This window comes from Globicephala melas, chromosome 1 (genome assembly GCF_963455315.2).
Source record: "Globicephala melas chromosome 1, mGloMel1.2, whole genome shotgun sequence".
In the NCBI taxonomy this organism is placed as follows: domain Eukaryota; kingdom Metazoa; phylum Chordata; class Mammalia; order Artiodactyla; family Delphinidae; genus Globicephala; species Globicephala melas.
Genome location: NC_083314.1, coordinates 82,085,976 through 82,106,987, shown reverse-complemented (window position 1 = coordinate 82,106,987; position 21,012 = coordinate 82,085,976). Strand labels below are relative to the sequence as shown.

At 44.3% G+C, this 21,012-nt stretch overlaps 1 protein-coding gene across 1 annotated transcript; it reads left to right on the top strand.

The window, feature by feature from the left end:
* Positions 1 to 12,747: 12,747 nt before the first annotated feature.
* Positions 12,748 to 17,228, top strand: LOC132596767 (myomegalin). The gene is made up of 5 exons (XM_060293604.1): positions 12,748 to 13,059; positions 14,360 to 14,491; positions 15,173 to 15,292; positions 15,818 to 15,968; positions 17,081 to 17,228. The coding sequence occupies exons 1-5, from the start codon at positions 12,786 to 12,788 to the stop codon at positions 17,226 to 17,228; spliced, it is 825 nt and encodes a 274-aa protein (XP_060149587.1). The 5' UTR covers positions 12,748 to 12,785.
* Positions 17,229 to 21,012: the final 3,784 nt, after the last annotated feature.

Below are 21,012 nucleotides of genomic sequence, written 5' to 3'. Positions count from 1 at the left end.
GAGGAAAACACAGGCAGAACACTGTTTGACATAAATCACAACAGTATTTTTTTGGATCATTCTCCTAGAGTACTAGAAATAAAAACAAAAATAAACAAATATGACCTAATTAAACTTAAAACCTTTTGCACAGCAAAGTAAACCATAAACAAAACAAAAAGAAAACCTACAGAATGGAAGAAAATATTTGCAAATGATGTGACTGATAAGGGATTGATTTCCAAATCATATAAATAGCTCATACAGCTCAAAAACAAAAACACAAAAAAACAAACAATAAAAACATATCACTCAATCAAACAATGGGCAGAAGAAATAAATAGACATTTTTCCAAAGAAAATATACAGATTGCAAACAGGCACATGAAAAGATGCTCAACATCGCTAATTATTAGGGAAATGCAAATCAAAACTAAAATGAGATACCATCTCACACCAGTCAGAATGGCCATCATTAAAAATTTTACAAATAATAAATGCTGGAGAAGGTATGGAGAAAAATGACCCTTCCCACACTGTTGGTGGGAATGTAAATTGATACAGCCCCTATGGAGAACACTATGGACGTTCCTTTAAAAATTAAAAATAGGAGAGTCCAGATAGCGGTGGAGCAGGAGGGCGTGGAGTTCACCTCTCCCCACAAATACATCAAGAATACATCTACAAATGGAAAAATTGTCACAGAGCACCCGCTGAACACTAGAAGAGGACCTTGGACACATAAAAGGACAAGGACCCAGTTATCCCCGCATAACTGGGTAGGATGAAAGAATGAAGAAGGAAAAAAAGAAGAGGAGAGGAAGTGGCATGGGACCTGCACCCCTGGGTGGGGAAGCTGAAGGAAAGGAGAGGTTCCTGCATCTGGGGAAGCCCCCTCACTGGCGGGGAGATCAGCTGGGACAGAAGGAGAGCTTCAGGAGCTCAGAGGAGAGCACAGCAAATGGTCTGTAGCTGGCATGAAAGAATGAGACCTACACAGATGGTCTGTGCCATAGCCCAGCATGCCCCAGCCTGAGATGTGTATCCACTGGTGTGGACGGGGGCCTGGTGCCAGAACGTGGGATTTGGAGAGCATACCTGGTGAGAGGACTGCTGTTGGCTATGAGGAGACAGCGTGAAAGGAGAGGAGTGAGGAGCTCTGCAACCAGGAATGCTTGTGGAGGAAGCCTGGACCACCACAGAAGTGAAGCGTCATTGTTGAGTGACGTGCAAAGGGCAGGGACACCACTGTAGGCTCTCTTCCCACATGCCAGCCCCTGCCTCCCCAGCACTAAGAAGGGCTCCCACCAGGGTGGGCACTCGCACCCCAGGCTGCTGTCTCCTCTGCACCCCTCCCTGCAGGAGCAAGCGCTTGTGCCCCCAGCTGCTCCCCATGCTCCTTCATGCCCCCTCCCCACTGGGGCGGGCTTGTGTGCTCCAGGGCAGCCTCAGGAGCAGACGTCTGTGGGTGGCCCACATGCAGAGGTGGGGCTGAAACCACAGCTGAGCCCCAGGGGCCATTCAACTAAGGAAAAAGTGCTGAAATCTCTCCTTACAGCTGCACAAACTGTGGATTTACACCCTTGCAACTGGTTTGCAAACTCAGCACCTGCAGAACATCTGAACAGACAATGAGTGCTCCTGCAGCCAAGACAGGTCTAGCTTTAGCAGCTGTGGACATTGTGGGCACATACACATGGGAGTTGGGCCAGGCCAGAGTCTGAGCTGCCCCCTTAGCACCCACAGTGGGTCCAGATCCATGATTACTACAATCCTGGGACCTGACTTCAGTAGATCTACGCTGGTGGCCTGATGAAAACAATGCCTGAGAAACACTAGGGCCAATTGCCTGCATAACCACAGATAAGGTGGGTCTGAGAGCAGTGCCAACAACAGTGTCATCCAAGAGCTCACACAATGGATGAAAGGTGACATAATAGAGCACACCCATGGGTGAACAGCTCCAGAGGAGGAACACTCAGTGGCTTCTCTCCCAGTGGCCGTGCTCCAATCTCACCTACTTCACACCACAGATCAAAAATACAGCTAAGAAACAGATCTGGGGGCCTCTACTCCAACAAATAGGGAACAGACTCCGCCCCGACAAGGCAGTGACAACCACAGAGCAAAGGGGAGGCTCTGCTCAAATCCAGTGTGGGCTCTGGCTACCACAGCGTCAGTCACACCTCCTGTCAAGGGGATAATGGCCAGCATAACTCAGGAAAGAAGTGGCAGATATCTCTACTAAAAACAGCCCTCGCACCAAAAAATGTTAAACCCACACAGGATACACAGGGAAATTCCCACATAAAAGTAGCTCTCCAAGACAGTCTGAGTGTCTGGCATCATGAGGAAGAACCACCAGAACATTTAGCCTTGAAGGCCAGCAGGGCTTGAGTGTAAGAGCTCCACAGGGCTGGGGAAAACAGAGACTCCACTCTTGGAGGGTGCACACAAGGTCTCATGTGCACTGGGGCCCAGCACAAAGCAGTACCTCCATAGGAACCTGGGCTTGACCTACCTAGAGGTCTTAAAGGATTTCACGGGGAGGGAAAAGTGGGCTATAGCTCACTGTAGGGGCAAGGACACTGGTAGCAGAGGCCACAGGGAATATTGATCAGTGTGAGCTCTCCCAGAGGTCTGCATTTTGGCACCAAGACCTGGCCCCACCCAACAATTGCAGGCTCCAGTGCTGGAAAGCCTCAGGCCAAACAACCAACAAGTTAGGAACACAGGCCCACCCATCAAAAGACAGGCTGTCTAAAGTCATACTGAACTCACAGCCTCCTCAAGACACACCCCTTGACACGGCCCTGCCTACCAGAGAGACAAGACTCAGCTCCACCCACTAGAGGGCAGGCAGCAGTCCCTCCCACCAGGACACCTACACAAGCCCCTGGACCAACCTCACCCACGGGGCGCCGACACCAGAAGCAAGAGGAACTATGATCCTGCAGCCTTTGGAAAAGAGACCACAAACACAGAAAGTCAGACAAAATGAGACAACAGAGAAATATGTTGCAGACAAAGGAGCAAGATAAAAACCCACAAGAACAACTAAATGTAGAGGAGATAGGCAATCTACCTGAAAAAGAATTCAGAGTAATGGTAGTAAATATGATTCAAAATCTCAGAAAATGAATGGAGGCACAGACTGGAAAGATAAATATTTAACAAAGAGAAAGAAGATTTAAAGAACAAACAAACGGAGACGAACACAGTAACTGAAATGAAAAACACACTGGAAGGAATCAATAGCCAAATAACTGAGGCAGAAGAACAAACAAGTGAGCTGGAAAACAGAGTGGTGGAAATCACTGCCACAGAACAGAAGGAAGAAAAAAAATTGAAAAGAAATGAGGACAGCCTCAGAGACTTTGGGGACAACAGTAAATGCACCAACATTCACAATATAGGGGTCCAAGAAGAAGAAATGAAAGGGAAAGGACCTGAGAATATACTTGAAAAAATTATAGCCAAAACTTCCCTAACATGGGAAAGGAAAAAGTCACTCAAGTCCAGGAAGTGCAGAAAGTCCCATACAGGATAAACCCAAGGAGGAACGTGCCAAGATGCATATTAATCAAACTGACAAAAAATAAATACAAGGAAATATATAAAAAGCAACAAGGGAAAAGCAAGAAATAACATACAAGGGAATCCCCATAAAGTTATCAGCTGATTTGTCAGCAGAAACTCTGCAGGCCAGAAAAGAGTGGCAGGATATATTTAAAGTGATGGAAGGGAACAACCTACAACCAAGAACACTCTACCCAGCAAGGCTCTTGTTCAGATTTGACGGAGAAATAGAAAGCTCTACAGACAAGCAAAAGCTAAGAGAATTCAGTACCACCAAACCAGGCTTACAACAAATGCTAAAGGAACTTTTCTAGGAGGGGAAAAAAAGAGGGCACAACTAGAAGCAAGAAAATCACAAATGGGAAAGCTCACTAGTGAAGGCAAACATAAAGTAGTAATAGAAAATCATCCAGGCACAAAATGATCTCAAAAGCAGCAACCATGAGAAGAGGAGAGTATAACTGCAGGAAATGGGAATTGCATTTGGAATTAAGATACCAGCAACTTGAAACAACTTTGTACATATGTAGACTGCTATATCAAGACCTCATGGGAAATGCAAACCAAAAATCTACAATAGATACACACACAAAAAAGATAAAGCAACCCAAACACAACACTGAAGACAGTCATCAAACCACAAGAGAAGAGAACAAAAGAGGAAGGGAAGAACACTGATAAAAACAAATCCAAAACAATTAAGAAAATGGCAATAGGAACATCCATATCAATAATTACCTTAAATGTAAATGGATTAAATGCTCCAAAAGACATAGACTGGCTGAATGGATACAAAAACAAGACTGGTATGTATGCTGTCTACAAGAGATTCACTTCAGACCTAGGGATACATGCAGACTGAAAGTGAGGGGATGGAAAAAGATATCCCATGCAAACAGAAATCAAAAGAAAGCTGGAGTACCAATACTCATATCAGACAAAATAGACTTTAATATAGGGAGGGTGGGAGGGAGACACAAGAGGGAGGTGATATGGGGATATATGTATACATATACCTGATTCACTTTGCTATACAGCAGAAACTAGAACACCATTGTAAAGCAATTATACTCCAATAAAGCTATTAAAAATAAAAGTGGGCAGAGGACTTGAATAGACATTTTTCAAAAGAAGACATCCAAATGGCCAATGGGTCCATGAAAAGATGTTCAACATCACTAATTATCAGGGAAATGCAAATCAAAACCACAATGAGATATCCCCTCATACCTGTCAGAATGGCTATCATCAAAAAGATGACAAATAATAAATGTTGGAGAAAAGGGAACAATTGTGCACTGTTGGTGGGAATGTAAACTGGTTCAGCCATTATGGAAAACAGTGTGAAGGTGCCTCAAAAAATTACAAACAGAACTACCATATGACCCAGCAATTTCACTTCTGGGTATGTAGTCCAGAAAGAAAGAAATGAAAACAAGGTATCAAAGAAATATATGCACTCTCATGTTAATTGCAGCATTATTCACAATAGCCAAGATATGGAAGTAATCTAAACCTAAACTTCCAGCTACACAATGAAAAAGTTCTGGGAATCTAATGTATATCATAGTGACTGTAGTTACTGATACTGTATTGTATATTGAAAACTGCTAATTCAGTAAATCTTAAATATTCTCACCATAAGACCAATCAAAAATTGTGATCATGAGAGGTGAAGGATGCATCAACATTATGTCCTAAAAATATCACAATATGTACACATATATCAAATCATCACATTAAATACCTTAAACTTACACAATATTATATGTCAATTATATCTCAATAAAGCTGGGGGAGTGGAAGAATTTTTTAAATAAATAAAATATAAAGACTCTTACAAGAGACAAGGAAGGACACTACATAATGATCACGGGCTCAGTCCAAGAAGAAGATATAATAATTGTTAATATATATGCACCCAACATAGGAGCACCTCAATACATAAGGCAAATGCTAATGCCATAAAAGGGGTAATCGACAGTAACACAATAATAGTGGGGGACTTTAACACCCAACTTACACCAGTGGACGGAGCATCCGGACAGAAAATTAACAAGGAAACACACAGACTAAAATGACAAATTAGACCAAATGGAATTAATTGATATTTTTAGATCATTCCATACTAAAGCAACAGAACACACTTTCTTCTCAAGTGCACAAGTAACATTCTTCAGGATAGATTACATCTTGGGCCACAAATCAAGCCTCGGTAAACTTAAGAAAACTGAAGTCATATCTTTTTCAACCACAACTCTATGAGATTAGAGGTAAATTACAGGAAAAAAAACTGTAAAACACAAACACATGGAGGCTAAACAATATGTTACTAAACAACCAATGGATCACTGAAGAAATTAAAGTGTAAATTTAAAAATACCTAGAGAAAAATGACATGAAAACAGAATGATCCAAAACCTATGGGATGCAGCAAAAGCAGTTCTAAGAAGGAAATTTATAGCAATACAATCTTACCTCAGGAAACAAGAAAAATCTCAGATAAACAACCTAGACTTACACCTAAAGCAACTAGAGAAAGAAGAACAAACAAAACCCAAAGTTAGAAGAAAGAAAGAAATCATAAAGAGCAAAGTAGAAATAAACAAAATAGAGACAAAGAAAACAATAGAAAAGATCAATGAAATGAAAATCTGGTTCTTTGAAAAGATAAACAAAATTGATAAACCTTTAGCTAGACTTATCAAGAAAAAAAAAGGAGAGGGCTCAAATCAATAAAATTAGAAATGAAAAAGATATAACTGACAGCAGAGAAATACAAAGGATCACAAGAGATTTCTACAAAAAGCTACATGCCAATAAAATGCACACCTAGAAGAAATGAACAAATTCTTAGAAAGGTACAAACCTCCAAGACTGAACCAGGAAGAAATAGAAAATATGAACAGACCAATAACAAGTACTGAAATGGAAACTGACTTAAAAACTTTCAACAAACAAAAGTCCAGGACCAGATGGCTTCACAGGCAAATTCTGTCAAACATTTAGAGAAGTGTTAACACCTATCCTTCTGAAACTATTCCAAAAAATTGCAGAGGAAGGAACGCACCCAAGCTCAACTATGAGGCCACCATCACCCTGACACCAAAACCAGAGAGAATACCATAAAGAAGATAATTACAGGCCAACATCACTGGTGAATATAGATGCAAAAACACTCAACAAGATACTAGCAAGCCAAATCCAACAACACATTTAAAGGATCATACACCATGATCAAGTGGGATTTATCCCAAGGATGCAAGGATTCTTCAATATATGCAAATCAATCAATGTGACACACCACATTAACAAACCGAAGAATAAAAACAATATGATCATCTCAATAGATGCAGAAAAAGCTTTTGACAAAATTCAATACCCAATTATACTAAAAACTCTCCAGAAAGTGGGCATAGAGGGAAACTACCTCAACATAGCAAAGGGCATATATGACAAACCCACAGCTATATTCATTCTCAACGGTGAAAAACAAATCATTTCCTCTTAGATCAGGAACAAGACAAGGATGTCCACTCTCACCACTATTATTCAACATAGATTTGGAAGTCCTAGCCACAGCAATCAGAGAAGAAGAAGAAATAAAAGGAATCCAGGGCTTCCCTGGTGGCACAGTGGTTGAGAATCTGCCTGCTAATGCAGAGAACACGGGTTCGAGCCCTGGTCTGGGAGGATCCCACATGCCACGGTGCAACTAGGCCCGTGAGCCACAACTACTGAGCCTGCGTGCGTCCGGAGCCTGTGCTCCGCCACAAGAGAGGCTGTGATAGTGAGAGGCCCGCACACCCCGTGATGAAGAGTGGCCCCCACTTGCCACAACTAGAGAAAGCCCTCGCACAGAAACAAAGACCCAACACAGCAAAAATAAATAAATTAATTAATAAACTCCTACCCCCAACCTCTTCTTAAAAAAAAAAAAAAGGAATCAAAATTGGAAAAGAAGAAGTAATAGTGTCATTGTTTGCAGACATGATACCATACATAGAAAATCCTAAAAATGCTACCAGAAAACTACTAGAGCTCATCAATGAATTCGGTAAAGTTTCAGGATACAAAATTAATACACAGGAATCTCTTGCATTTCTATACACTAATAATGAAAGATCACAAAGAGAAATTTCCATTTACCATCACATCAACAAGAATAAAATACCTAGGAATAAACTTACCTAAGGAGGCAAAAGACCTGTATTCTGAAATCTGTAACACTGATGAAAGAAATCTAAGATGACACAAACAGATCGAAAGATATACCATGTTCTTGTACTGGAAGAATCAATATTGTCAAAATTACTATACTACCCAAAGCAATCTGTAGATTCAATGCAATAGCTATCAAATTACCAATGCCATTTTTCACAGAATTAGAACAAAAATTTTTGTAATTTGTATGGAAACACAAAAGACCCCAAATAGCCAAAGCAATCTTGAGAAAGAAAAACGAAGCTGGAGGAATCAGGCTCCTCATCTTGAGATTATAATAATCAGTAATATTATTGATTAATATTACTGTAATAAGCTACAGTAATCAAAACAGTTTGGTACTGGCAATAAAACAGAAATATGCATCAATGGAATAAGACAAAAAGTCCAGAGATAAACCCAAGCACCTATGGTCAACTAATCTATGACAAAGGAGGCAAGAATATACAATGGCGAAAAGACAGTCTCTTCATTAAGTGGTGCTAGGAAAACTGGACAGCTACAATGTAGAAGGATGATATTAGAACACTCTCTAACACCATTCACAAGAATAAACCCTAAATAGATTAAAGATCTAAATGTAAGGCCAGATACTATAAAAACTCTTAATGGAAAACATAGGAAGAACACTCTTTGACATAAATTGCAGCAATATCTTTTTGGATCCACCTCCTAGAGTAGTGAAAGTAAAGACAAAAATAAACAAATGGGACCTAATGAAACTTAAAATCTTTTGCACAGCAAAGGAAATCATAAACAAAATGAAAAGACAACCTACGGACTGGGAAAAAATATTTGCAAACAATGTGACTGACAAGGGATTAATTTCCAAAATATACAAACAGCTCATGCATCTCAATATCAAAAAAAACACAAACAACCCAATGGAAAAATGGGCAGAAGATCTAAATAGACATTTCTCCAAAGAAGACATACAGATGGCCAAAACGCACATGAAAAGATGTTCAACACTGCTAATTATTAGAGAAATGCAAATCAAAACTACAATGAGGTATCACCTCACACTGGTCAGAATGGCCATCACCAAAAAGCCTACAAATATTAAATGCTGGAGAGGGTGTGAAGAAAAGGGACCCCTACACTGATTGTGGGAATGAAAATTGGTGCAGCCACTATGGAAAACAATATGGGTTCCTTAAAAAAGTAAAATAGAGTTACCATATGATCCAGCAACCCCACTCCTTGGTGTATGTTCAGAAATGACAAAAACCCTATTTGAAAAGATAACTGCATCCCAATGTTCATGGAAGCACTATTTACAATAGACAAGACACGGAAGCAACCTAAGTGTCCATCGACAGATGAATGGATAAAGAAGATGTGGTACATATAATATATATACAATGGAAATTAGTCAGTCATAAAAAAGAATGAAATATTGCCATTTGCAGCAACAGAGATTGCTGTTGAGAGATTATCATACTAATCTCTAATACTAATCTATCATACTAATCTCTGTAATACTAATCTCTAATACTAATCTATCATACTAATCTCTCTGTTGAGAGATTATGAGATTATCATACTAAGTGAAGTCAGAGAAAGACAATTATATGATATCACTTATATGTGGAATCTAAAAAATAATACAAATGAATTTATTCACAAAACAGAAATAGACTCACATAGGAACAAACTTATGGTTACCAAAGGGGAAATAAGAGATAAATTTACCAAAGGGATAAATTAGGAGCTTGGGATTAACAGATATACACTACTATATATAAAATAAACAACAAGGTTTTACTGTATAGCACAGGGAACTATATTCAATAACTTGTATAACCTATAAAGGAAAAGAATCTGTAAAAATATATATGTATAACTGAATAACTTTGCTGTACACCTGAAACACAATATTATAAAAATATATATACTAAAATTTAAAATATATATATAAAGAGGTCAGGTGACAAAGAGGTCATATCTGAATATGGTAGCACAAGCAGCTCCTAAGTGAAGAGTCAGCCCTAGGGAATGGTATACAGATAACTGCTTCCTCAGCCATGTGCGCTCTGGAGCCATTTGTGGGTGGGAGGACAAAGAGAGGTACAGCCAGGAGGTGGAAGTGAAGGATCCAAAAGTGTGTGAGAAGAGAAACAAGCAACAGTGAATAACTCTAATGAAAACAAAGGTGTTTTTGAATTATGCTGGAAATGAGAAGGCTGTGATTCTTCTGGTTTAAATGCAGCCCCCTGAGATACACCTTGTAAGTCAGGAAGCTTTATCAGACCCCACATCACCTTAGGATGCTGGCCACAGAGAACAGGGCTCAATAACTCAGAGTAAAGGCTCTTTATCTCCTCTCTGAAGGCCTCCAATGAAGGAGACCATCCTTCCCTACAGCCCCTTTCAATTTCTGGCTTCCTGCAATTTCTGATCCTTGCAAACACTCTAAAATCTGAGAATTTCTCCTTGTTCAGTCTTGTGTGTACAGAGAAAACCAACAAGGCAGCAATACTTCCCAGTAGCTTTCATTTATTGAGGGCTATATTCAGGTCATTCATCAGTCTGTTTCTATTTGAATTGTCCTTGGTGCTTTTCCTCGAAGAAAAATGTAAAATTGTACACATTCTTCTTTTAGTCTGTACCAATCTTTCATATACTTCTGAGCGTGGAGACAATTTGAGAATAATACTCTACTTCACTTAAGCTTATGACTAGTTAATTTAGCAAAGGTATATTCCTCCCAACTTTATTATTCTTGATATATCCCATTATAATGTTGATTCAAATTCCCCCCATGGCAACATATTGGGTTTTATATAACTTGAAGTCAGTTTTGGCATGCCTATCCCCCTACTTCCTCTTCTGTTGACTGTAGTTTTTTTTTTAAGTTTCTATGAGAATTAAACTCTATATGTAACTTATGAATTTCATTACAATTCCATAGTATCTCTTTCCTACTTGTCAAAGGCATTTAAAAATTTCACATATGTCTCCTTGAATACATGTAGTAAATCTAATGTTACTTTTATCTGCCTTTGGACAACTGGTATATTCAACAAGAGAAGATGCAAGGGCAGTTTCTATGCAACAGGTGCTGGATCTACCTGGATTGGCACATGCCAGGAACCTGTGGTTGTGTTTCAGATGTACATGGGGAAATATAAGCCATGATCAGGGTGGAAAGGATATATTCCACACAGTTACAATAACGTTTAGAGGCACAGCAGCTGGGGTCAGGAAGAGAGATGTGGGCAAGACAGAGAGTCATCTTCTAACTTACATCATCCCATGGTTTGTGAGCTGGAAATGTGGAAAGTTCCCCTGATATGTGCGCACTATAACTCTGCTGGGATTGGCTAGGCTGGTGGTTTCACAAGAGTGACAATGTCCACAATTTCCAAGTGTTCCACTAAGCAGTCATGACTAAGTGAAGGAAGGAGTGAGCAGATTGCTTTTCAAAGTTGGGGTCACACCTCCATCACAACTCCCATATAAACTGAGGGATGACACTGCTGTGTGGGGAAACTCAAAAGTGTATCTGTAGCAGAAAAAAATAGTTAACCAAATTCTTCCTAAACTGAGATAATTGAAACCTAAAAAGTTAAGTGACTTGCCCAAAGTCACATTGCACTGATCTATTTGAAATGTTATTAAAAATAACCTTAATACCATGTATTAAGCAATTATTACCAAGCTTATTAAAAACCTCTGAAGTGTTGGCCAGAACTTGCTCAGTGGGGAAAAGCTAGTTGAGAGTGATGATTTATTTTGTACAATGGGAACCATTTTCTCAATAGGACTCAACTAAGGTAGTATATGTTCTTTATAAAAATGTTACCATGAATAGAAAAATCATCATCGTCTAGAAAAAAATCTGAGATGACTTATTGAAAACAAAAGAATTCTGCTCAACTCCACTGGTCCACAGAGAAACAGCAGTCTTTTCAGGTAAACAAGCTGTACATATATTTCTATCTCTAAGATTATGTAATGATATAGAGACTTTCAATTTACAGGTTAAATTGACTGAAGATGATGACAAGGACCACAAGGCAACAGGGAAATATGGCTTTGGGCCTTTGGAGTTGCAAACGAGCAAATGCATAAGAATACATTATTTTGGAAGAAACCTTAGCAACATATTTGGCCATAAAAGCCACTGAACACTTAATCCATGACCTCACTCCTCACTCCTAGTTCTTAGGTGGAGCTACCTACTGCCCATATTGATAATCCCTGGAAGAAGGTAGTTTTCTGAATGTGAATATCCTAAACTATGGCCCTGTTCACATCTTTCCCTCTCTCCACCAAGTTGGGCTTCTTTTTACACAGAAGCAGAGATAATGGGAAGGCCCATGATTTCATAGGATCTATGAAAGCACCAGCCTATGAAATGAAAGGCCCTCCCTCCCCCATGGAAGAGTGTTCATGACTTTAGACATGAGTGATGACATATTCCAGTTCCCGGAACCATGTTGGGTAAGAATGAAATCACCTCTTGCCTTACCTAGAACCTCCCCCAGCCTCAGCAAAGAAGTTCCTCACTCTGGAGTAACTGGGGCCGCCACGTCTAGCTGGATTTATACCCCCTTCCTCTTCTGACAACCCCAAAAGCTGGCAGGTTAGCTTCTGGGTACAGCAAGTACTCATAGGGACACAAATGTTCCCGTTCACAGGTGTGCTCAATGCTATGGCCCATCACACTCTTAACCTCTGATTTTCCCAGTGAGTTCTACTTCTGGAACTTCCCTGGAATCTGTCATGAAGAATTATCACAGGAGCCAGGATTAGGGCCACTGGACTTCCCTTTTGTGTACACTAGTGACTTTCTGATACGTTATTCATCCCCTACCTCTTGGTGTCTCATGCTAGCAAATACAAGGGGTGAAAAGTTATAGCCTCTAGGATGGGAATCCTCATCTAATTGGAATTTCCCAGCAGACTGGGACCTCTGATAGCCATGTCCCCTTTAGTGTCTGTTCTTAGCAATCACATGCTTCCTTGCCGATCCTTCTGTTCTGATACTGCTTCTCATGCATGTTTCATTCTGCCCAGGTGTCAGCAATGTTCATCCTGCTTCCCCAGCCACATTGCCAACCAACCATTTAGAAGCCAGCTCTTCCCACTACCTCAACCCTGCCCAGCCCGTCTCTCCTCTGAGGGGCACCATAGAACTGGGCAGAATCCTCGAGCCTGGGTACTTGGGCAGCAGAGGCCAGTGGGACATGATGAGGCCTCAGAAAGGGAGCATATCTGGGGAACCATCTTCAGGCTCCCCCATGTACCAGCTTAACTCCAAACCCACAGGTAAAGCACAAAGCCGAGCATGTCAGCCAGTGAAATGAAATCTCAGTTAGGATCCATGCCTTTCCTATCTGGGTAGTGTTTTCCATTTCTCCTCTAGTATCTGCCTCACAGAGTGGGGATAAAAGGAAAGGGCCCTAGCAGTGCTCAGTCCTTCCTAAGTGCATCCGTTATCCTCTGTGCCCAGGGCCTCGGTGCTGAGCAAGGGTATGAGAAAGTCCGTGGCTACCTCTGTGCTGTCACATTCATTCTTCTCTGTCCCTGCATCCTGGTCCCCTCACAGCCCACTCTCAGACCCTTCCAGAATGCCAGTCATGAACAGTCACAGAACATTCTTCCATCAATCAGGAGTTGTTACAGAAAGGGGGGGTGGCGCTATTTCTACACAGATCCCTACCCCTTACATAAATCCTGTGTACAAAACCAAACTCTCCCTCTCCCTCCAAACTCTCCTGGTCAGGTCTGAGAGACATCTTACCAGCTGGAGAGGTTTAGCTGTACAGCTGAAGGCTGGGATGCAGCCCAGTTCCAACAGCAAGAGAATTGTGATTTTCAGAAAAAGGCTGCGTCCAAAGCAAAATGAGGCAGTTGACGTAGTTGGTCATCAGCACCCCACCCACTGCTCTTTACCGCATCTTTTTTATTTTCTTGAGGGTGTTTTCTCCAACTCTCTCATCAGCCTTCAGATCCCTGGATCAGCGCAGACTGTTTCTTTTTTCCAGATTAAAAGTAATTTGAGGGAAGCATTGGGTACTAGTCATTAATCACATAGGATGAGTTGACATGAGGTACTATCTTTTACCTTAGGCCTTCACTCTAAGGGTGGAGGAAGGGCTTTGTCCCTTGCTAACGAATGTTCAGTCAAGGGTCAGTAAGAGGAAAGGTGTTAGGGTAGAGTGAGGCCTTCCCTATTACACTCGAAGTCAACTCAGGAAATGGCCACACCTGTCTAGGTCCTAGGCTGAGATCCACAGCCTTCAGTGATTTTTCTAAACCATGTAAAACCCCTTACACTTACCAGTTACCCTGGTAGCTGTACATGTACAATTACAACTCCCTTACACGAACCCCTGCATGGGAGGAGGCCCATGGGGCTTGGTTAGCACCAGCTGTCCTGTGTTTGAAGCCAATTTACTCTTTAAACAAAGTCACCTGAGCTCCTGGATGCCCGTGAGAGAGACCGGTGATGTTTAGGGATCTTGCTGAGAGGCCACTGGCCAAACCCCACACCCCCCATGTGGGCCCCACTAGTGACCAGGATTCTCCATCTCCCACCTCCTCCTGTCCTGCTCGGTGACTGCAGGGACTGACCTGCTAGAGGAGCACCTTGGTGAAATCCGGAACCTGCGCCAGCGCCTGGAGGAGTCCATCTGCATTAACGACCGCCTGCGGGAGCAGCTGGAACACAGGCTCAGCTCCACTGCCCGCGGAAGCGGTAGGAGAGGCCCAGGTCTTCCTGTTTCTGGTTGTAATTAGGGAGCTGCTGGAGGTCAACCCCTAGGCAGACCTTCGCAGATTTCAAAGCACTGAGGTCTGCTTTTCTGTATTTGCTCCTTACACCAGCAAGGCAGGGGGCAAGTACTATGCTCCCGTTGCAGCTGTATCTGAGCTCAGAGAGTAACTTTCCTTGCGGCAGGTCTAACCAGGTCTGGTCCCCAGGATCCTCTGACTTCTCTTCCATCCGAATCTGCTCATATCTGCCTGCTGACTTCTGTGTCCTGGTCCTGTGATTGGCAAGTGGTAGAGCCAGGTCTGCAGGGCCTCCTCCAGCCGCTTACCGAGGTGGCCTTCCTCCCCCACCCCCGCCAGGCTGCTGACACTTGGAAGCCGTCCCTTCCATACGCCCTTGTCCTGCCCACACCTCAGCAGCAGCTATTTAGGGGAAAGGGCCTCCTGAACAGCTACAGCCAGGGCACGTGGTAATGCACACACAGAACCCACTCAGAGGAGCCACAGGAAAGCCAGGCATTCAGCCCGTCAGGCTTTAGGCCCAGGATGCGAGTGCTCTGGGTTTTCTGCTGGGTTGGGATAGTATCTTTGGAGATACAGAATGAGCAACACAGAGAGCGTCTGTTACCCAAATGTGTAACTTGCCTGCTTGCACTTCCTGGGACAGGACCCACCTCTAACTTCTACAGTCCGGGCCTGGAGTCCACACCTCAGCTCTGCAATGAGAACAGAGTCCTTAGGGAAGAAAACCAGAGGCTTCAGGCTCAGCTCAGTCATGCTTCCAGAGGTGGGTGGTCTCTCCCAGGCCCCTTTCCTCCCTGGCCACACCAGTCACCAACTGGAGAAGCAAAGAGACAAGGTGGAGAGAACAGAGCTACCCAGACCTACCAACCCCAAACTCCCATAGCTATTCTCACTCTAGAAAGGGCTACTTTCTGCTAATTCCCAACCACGGGCCCTCAGACTCCTAGGCTCCAAGCACTAGGGCTCTAGGAAATCCACCACTTCTGTGCAATCCCCCTGCAGATACTGTCATTAGTTATCAAACTAGATTCCAGTTAGTGCCTGTTCTACCTGCCCACAACTCACAGCTAGTTTGGACCTAGGAAAGGAAGGAACATGAGGCCTATACACTCTCTCAGGTTTCTTCGGACTTTGCTGCAGCTCTGTGTATCCCTCCCATGCTGATCTGCTATCCCCATATCTCCTCACCACCTCCTACTCATACACTCAGGGCTCCTCTTTGGTTACTAATTCTCACGATTATTGTTGGGCTGCACCGTGCAGGTCTGCAAGCCTTGTAATTCCCCAGCTGCAACACCAGAGAAACAGCCCATAGACAGTGACAGAAACAACGTTCAACAGATACAGAATCTTACAAGTCCTAAACAAAGGTCCTGGAGCGACGCTCCACAGTGTTCGGCAAACAGCAGGCAGAACAAGGCAGCAATCTTCACTACTCGGTGAGGGAGGCGACCATTTATAGGGAGAATTGATGTCAAGTAGGCTCACCGGGGAAACCAGAGCCTGGGGGTGGGGGCAAGCATGTAGGTGGTTACTGATTAAGCCCTATAGTTAAGCAGATTGGATAGTCATGTAGGTGAAGGAGGGGCTGGTCAGCAGAGAATGGACAGAGAGCAAGAGAACAGCCATCTTGAATGGTCTGACCATACAGTTGTGTCTGGAGGTACCAGCAAAACATCCTCCAGAGCTTTCCCAACACTAGTCAGTGGGCATCCACAGGTGGGCATCCTTTCCTCTGTGGGCTGAGGGGGGTTGGGGAGCCGACCGAAGTCCAACCTAAGTGTTGATTGATTTAATCAAATCAATATATCATAATTAACAAATTATTTTTACTTATATTTATTGAATAGTCATAAAAGACTAAGAGTATTGTCCAAAGGATTAAGCCCAGAATGAAAGATTGCTTGTGGAAAAGGAGAGAGACATCAAGAGTTATTTCTAAATTAGCCTCTTCAGAGCAAGAGATGTGAGAGGAAAGGTCACTGCTTGGGAAGATAACAAAAGCCATAGATAAGGGAGAAGGTAGAACTTCTAAATTACCATTGCATGCCTGGAGAGACCAGACAGACCTCCCAGGTGAGAAGACAGTAAGATTTTAATGAGCTCAATCTGCCAGGCCCAGGTGATTCCACCCCAGACGACTGACAGCCCCGGAGCCTTATTCTCAGAATCCCTGTCAATAGTCTTTGAGAAACCATGAAGATCAGAGAGATGCTGCAAGACCAGGAAAGGACAGATAGCTCTATTTGCAATATGATGAAAACAATATATACTAAAAACTGTAGACAAGAAATTTTGATGTGGATCCTTGGCAAAATTCAAGAACGGATTACTGCACAGAAAGTATGTGAGGATTTAGAAAACAGTGAGTGTCAGGAAGCAGAGTGTTTTCCCTAAAACCAAAGTGGGCCATATTAAATCAGAGGATCAAGGGCATTGCACAGATAGAGGTTCCCATTCCCCAGAGCGTGTGCATGTGGTGAGCAGATACTCGCTTTTCTTCCCCTGGTAGCATAAGCTGGCCTTCCTTTTGCCTTGGTTCTTTTGTCAGGATGGAGGCAGACCTCTCCTCTGCGGTGGCTGCTTTCAGTGCAGCTCTGACTCCATCCCCTCTCCCCACAGCCCTGACCCCCAGGATAAGTAATCAAAGAGCAGAAGGAAAAGACATGGAGGAGGCAGAGACACGAGAGCCCTGGTAACCCCTAAATGTTCCGTTTCTTTAACTTTCTGAAGTTTGGCTGCACTGAAGTTCAGGACCATGTTAAAACATCAACATCGGGCTTCCCTGGTGGCGCAGTGGTTGAGAGTCCGCCTGCCGATGCAGGGGACACGGGTTCATGCCCCGGTCCGGGAAGATCCCACATGCCACGGAGCGGCTGGGCCCGTGAGCCATGGCCGCTGAGCCTGCGCGTCCGGAGCCTGTGCTCTGCAACGGGAGAGGCCACAACAGTGAGAGGCCCGCGTACCGCAAAAAAAAAAAAAATCAACATCTCCTTTCCCATCCTAGCCCACCCCCACCTCCAGGTCCACATAGGCAGGATCACAGAATGTCACCGGGAGTCACCCAGCCTCTTGTAGCCACCCCCTGGAATCCCAGAAAATCACTTACATCTGCGTCTCAGGGTCAGGCCTGGGGAGAGTCAGCCTCCCCGTGGTGCTCTCAGATCTCAGACTGCTTTCTGGTTGGTGACCTTGGATAGGCAGGTTTCAGGATCCCTCCCAGGTGTTCTAACCCCCAAATAATATCGCTGATACTTTAGGGAACCCAACTATGCTAATTCCAAAGGAGGGGGTGTTTGGGGAATTCCCCGGCAGTCCAGTGGTTAGGATTTGGTGCTTTCACTGCCATGGCCCAGGTTCAGTCCCTGGGTGGAGGAACTAAGGCCTTGTAAGCCGTGTGGTGCTGGGGGGAAGGAAAAAAAGAAAGGGTTGTTTTGCCATCTTGAGATTGGCACAAATATTCAAATATTAACCAACTAGCAGACTACCTTAGGCCAGCCCTGGCTCCCCAGGCGTGATATCCAGGCGTAATATTCCCAACGACCAAGTCTTACTTGTGGTGCCCAAGTGATATAACTATAGTCAGCATGAAATCTGCATGAGCTCCTGTTCACAGCTGGGAGCTTCAGTGTGGCCTGGAGTCAGGTTCTCCGCAGCAACAGGAGTGTAGCCTCTGCTAATCTGCACCGGGGCTTCCAGGCCCTCAGTGCTCCCACCTCATGGCCCATCCTGAGCCACCACCACCTGCTGGAGGGATTGAGAGGCTTTAATGAGGGAAATCTGCTCCAAAACTACTTGAGAAGATGGTAGAATCCTATCTGGAGCTGTAAAGAGCCACCGAACACAGGGTGCTTTAGGCCTTCTGACCGTTGACAGAGAGCCTGTTTTTCTTCCCAGGGAGAGTCCATGAAAAGGGAGCTTCTGGAACTGAGAACCAAACTATCCAAACAGGAGAGTCTCCTTCAGAGCACAGCTGAGCATCTGAAGACCGCCAACCAGCAGAAGGAGAGCATGGAACAGTTTATCTTCAGCCAGTGTGGGTGCCCCCAGCCAGGGAATGGACAGGAAATGGGGGTCCTTCCAGGTCCGCCACCTGTGCTGTGAATGGACAGAGACCAGAGAGGTTAGGGGATGGGGGAGACTGATGTGACGTCTCTAAACCTCCTGTGCCATCAGTAATCGTGGAGGCAGAGGAGGGGACACGGGGTGGGGGGCAGCAAGAGACCCCGAGTTGAGTGTCCAGAAACAAGCTTTAGAACACAAATCCAACGCAAGCGTGGGCCCACTGGTAATTTCTGCCTTGGGGGCTGCTTTCTCGTTTCAGTGACCAGGACACACGATGTTTTGAAGAAGGCAAGGACGAATTTGGAGGTAAGGAAACTACTGCACCAGTCGGAGCCATAAAGCCCACCCCAAACCTATCACCGTCTGTCATCAGAGTGTGCAGGTGATCCTTGACCTGCTCTGACCTTCCAGGAGCAGATGTCTGGTCCATCTGTGGGAGCTCGGGTCCTCATGGGCATCCCTCTAGATTCCATCCTCATCAGCCCTCCACCCTAATCAGCAACCTCCCTTGACCTCTCGGTTGACCCTTACTTTGTCATCATCTTCTCTCCTTACTCCAATTCTGTCTCCTTTATGCCAGGTCAGGAGTGGGGAGAAATGCAGTTCAGTTGATTCTCGAGGTCAGAGGACACATGGGGTCTGCCTCTGAAGCAGCTTTCCGTAAAGGGATCCTGAGGCCTGTCTTGTGTTCTGGGGTTTCCTATAACACCTTATGAAAAAATAACAGCAAGGGGCTTCCCTGGTGGCGCAGTGGTTGAGAGTCCTCCTGCCGATGCAGGGGACACGGGTTCGTGCCCCAGTCCGGGAAGATCCCACATGCCGCAGAGCGGCTGGGCCCATGAGCCATGGCCGCTGAGCCTGCGCGTCCGGAGCCTGTGCTCCACAACGGGAGAGGCCCCAACAGTGAGAGGCCCGCGTACCGCAAAATATAAATAAATAATAACAGCAAGATATAACTTTTTAAATTGATTTCATTGCATACTGTCATGGTGAAGAAAGCAATTTGATTTGGACATATCTTTTTCTGTTAACAATAACACAAAAGAAAATTGTTGGTTCTTATTGATCTAAAAGAGAATATGGTAATAATAAAAACTAAAACTTAAAGGGAAAGATTTTATATATATGGCAGACATTCTCAATGTTTATTTAAAACAGTAACATATTCTCTAGCAAGCTCTTTGAACAAAACTTGAGGTGTTAAAAATGGCTTAAAAATCAGAAGCTAGTGGGGCCGGGTCAAGATGGCAGAATAAAAGGATGTGGAGCTCACGTCCCACAGATACATCAAAAATACATCTACATGTGGAACAGTTCTCACAGAATGCTTGCTGAATGCTGGCAGAAGATCTCATAAAACCAAAATTGCAAGAAAGGTCACCACATAACTGGGTAGGACAAAAGGAAAGAAATCGGGACAGGACCTGCATCCCTGGGAAGGAGCTGTGAAAGAGGAAATGTTCCCTCACCTTAGGAAGCCCCTTCATTGGTAGGGAGATCATCCAGGACAGAAAGGAAGATTCAGAGGCTCAGAGAAGAGTGCAGCAGCCAGTTTGCAGCAGGCAAAACAGAGACAGACCAGCACAGAGGGGCTGTGCCACCTCCGGGCACTCCCCAGCCCAAGACACACACTGGCTGGTATACACAGGGGCAGAGGGCTGAAACTCGGGCTTCAGGGGACAGACCCAGAGAGAGGACTGGGGTTGGCTGTGTACAGACAGTCTGAAGGGGCTGGCGTATGGTCCAAGTCACAACCAGCAGTATGGGCAGGAAGAAGCCCAGGGTCCAGCCTTGCAGCCCCACTGTTAACACACTCCCTAAGGGAGGGACGGGGCCTGCCATGGCAGCCTTATTCTGGTGTGCTCACAGTGGGTGCAGCTCCACCTCTAAGAGTTCTGGGAGCACACAGACACTGGTAGGTTGGCCCACACATGGAGTCAGGGCTGAAATCCAAGCTGATCCAAGTGGGAATTCAGAAGTAGGGCTGAAATCTGAGTCTTCTCCCTGTGGCTGTGCAATTCACAGATTGACCTGCTGCGGGTGGCTTTACAAACTCAGTGCCTGCAGGACATCTGAGCAGTTTACTGGTTATCCTATGGCTAGGGTGGGTGTTGGGATATGGGCTGGCTGCAGGCTTTTCTGGCACATATATGTGGAGATGGAGCCAGGATCTGAGTTGACTCAGTAGCTCCCACAGTGGGTCCAGGCACACAACTATGGTAGTCCTGGTGCCTGACTTCAGCGGTTCTGTGCCAAAGGATCTGTGCTAGTGGCTTTGTGAGCACAGTGACTGACAGACACCTGGGCCAGTTGCCTGAATGCCCATGGTTGAAGCAAGGCCAGGGGCAGTGTCAAAAACAGTGTACTTTGTGATCCCACACAAGAGGTGACAGGCAACACCACAGAGTGCACTTTCCA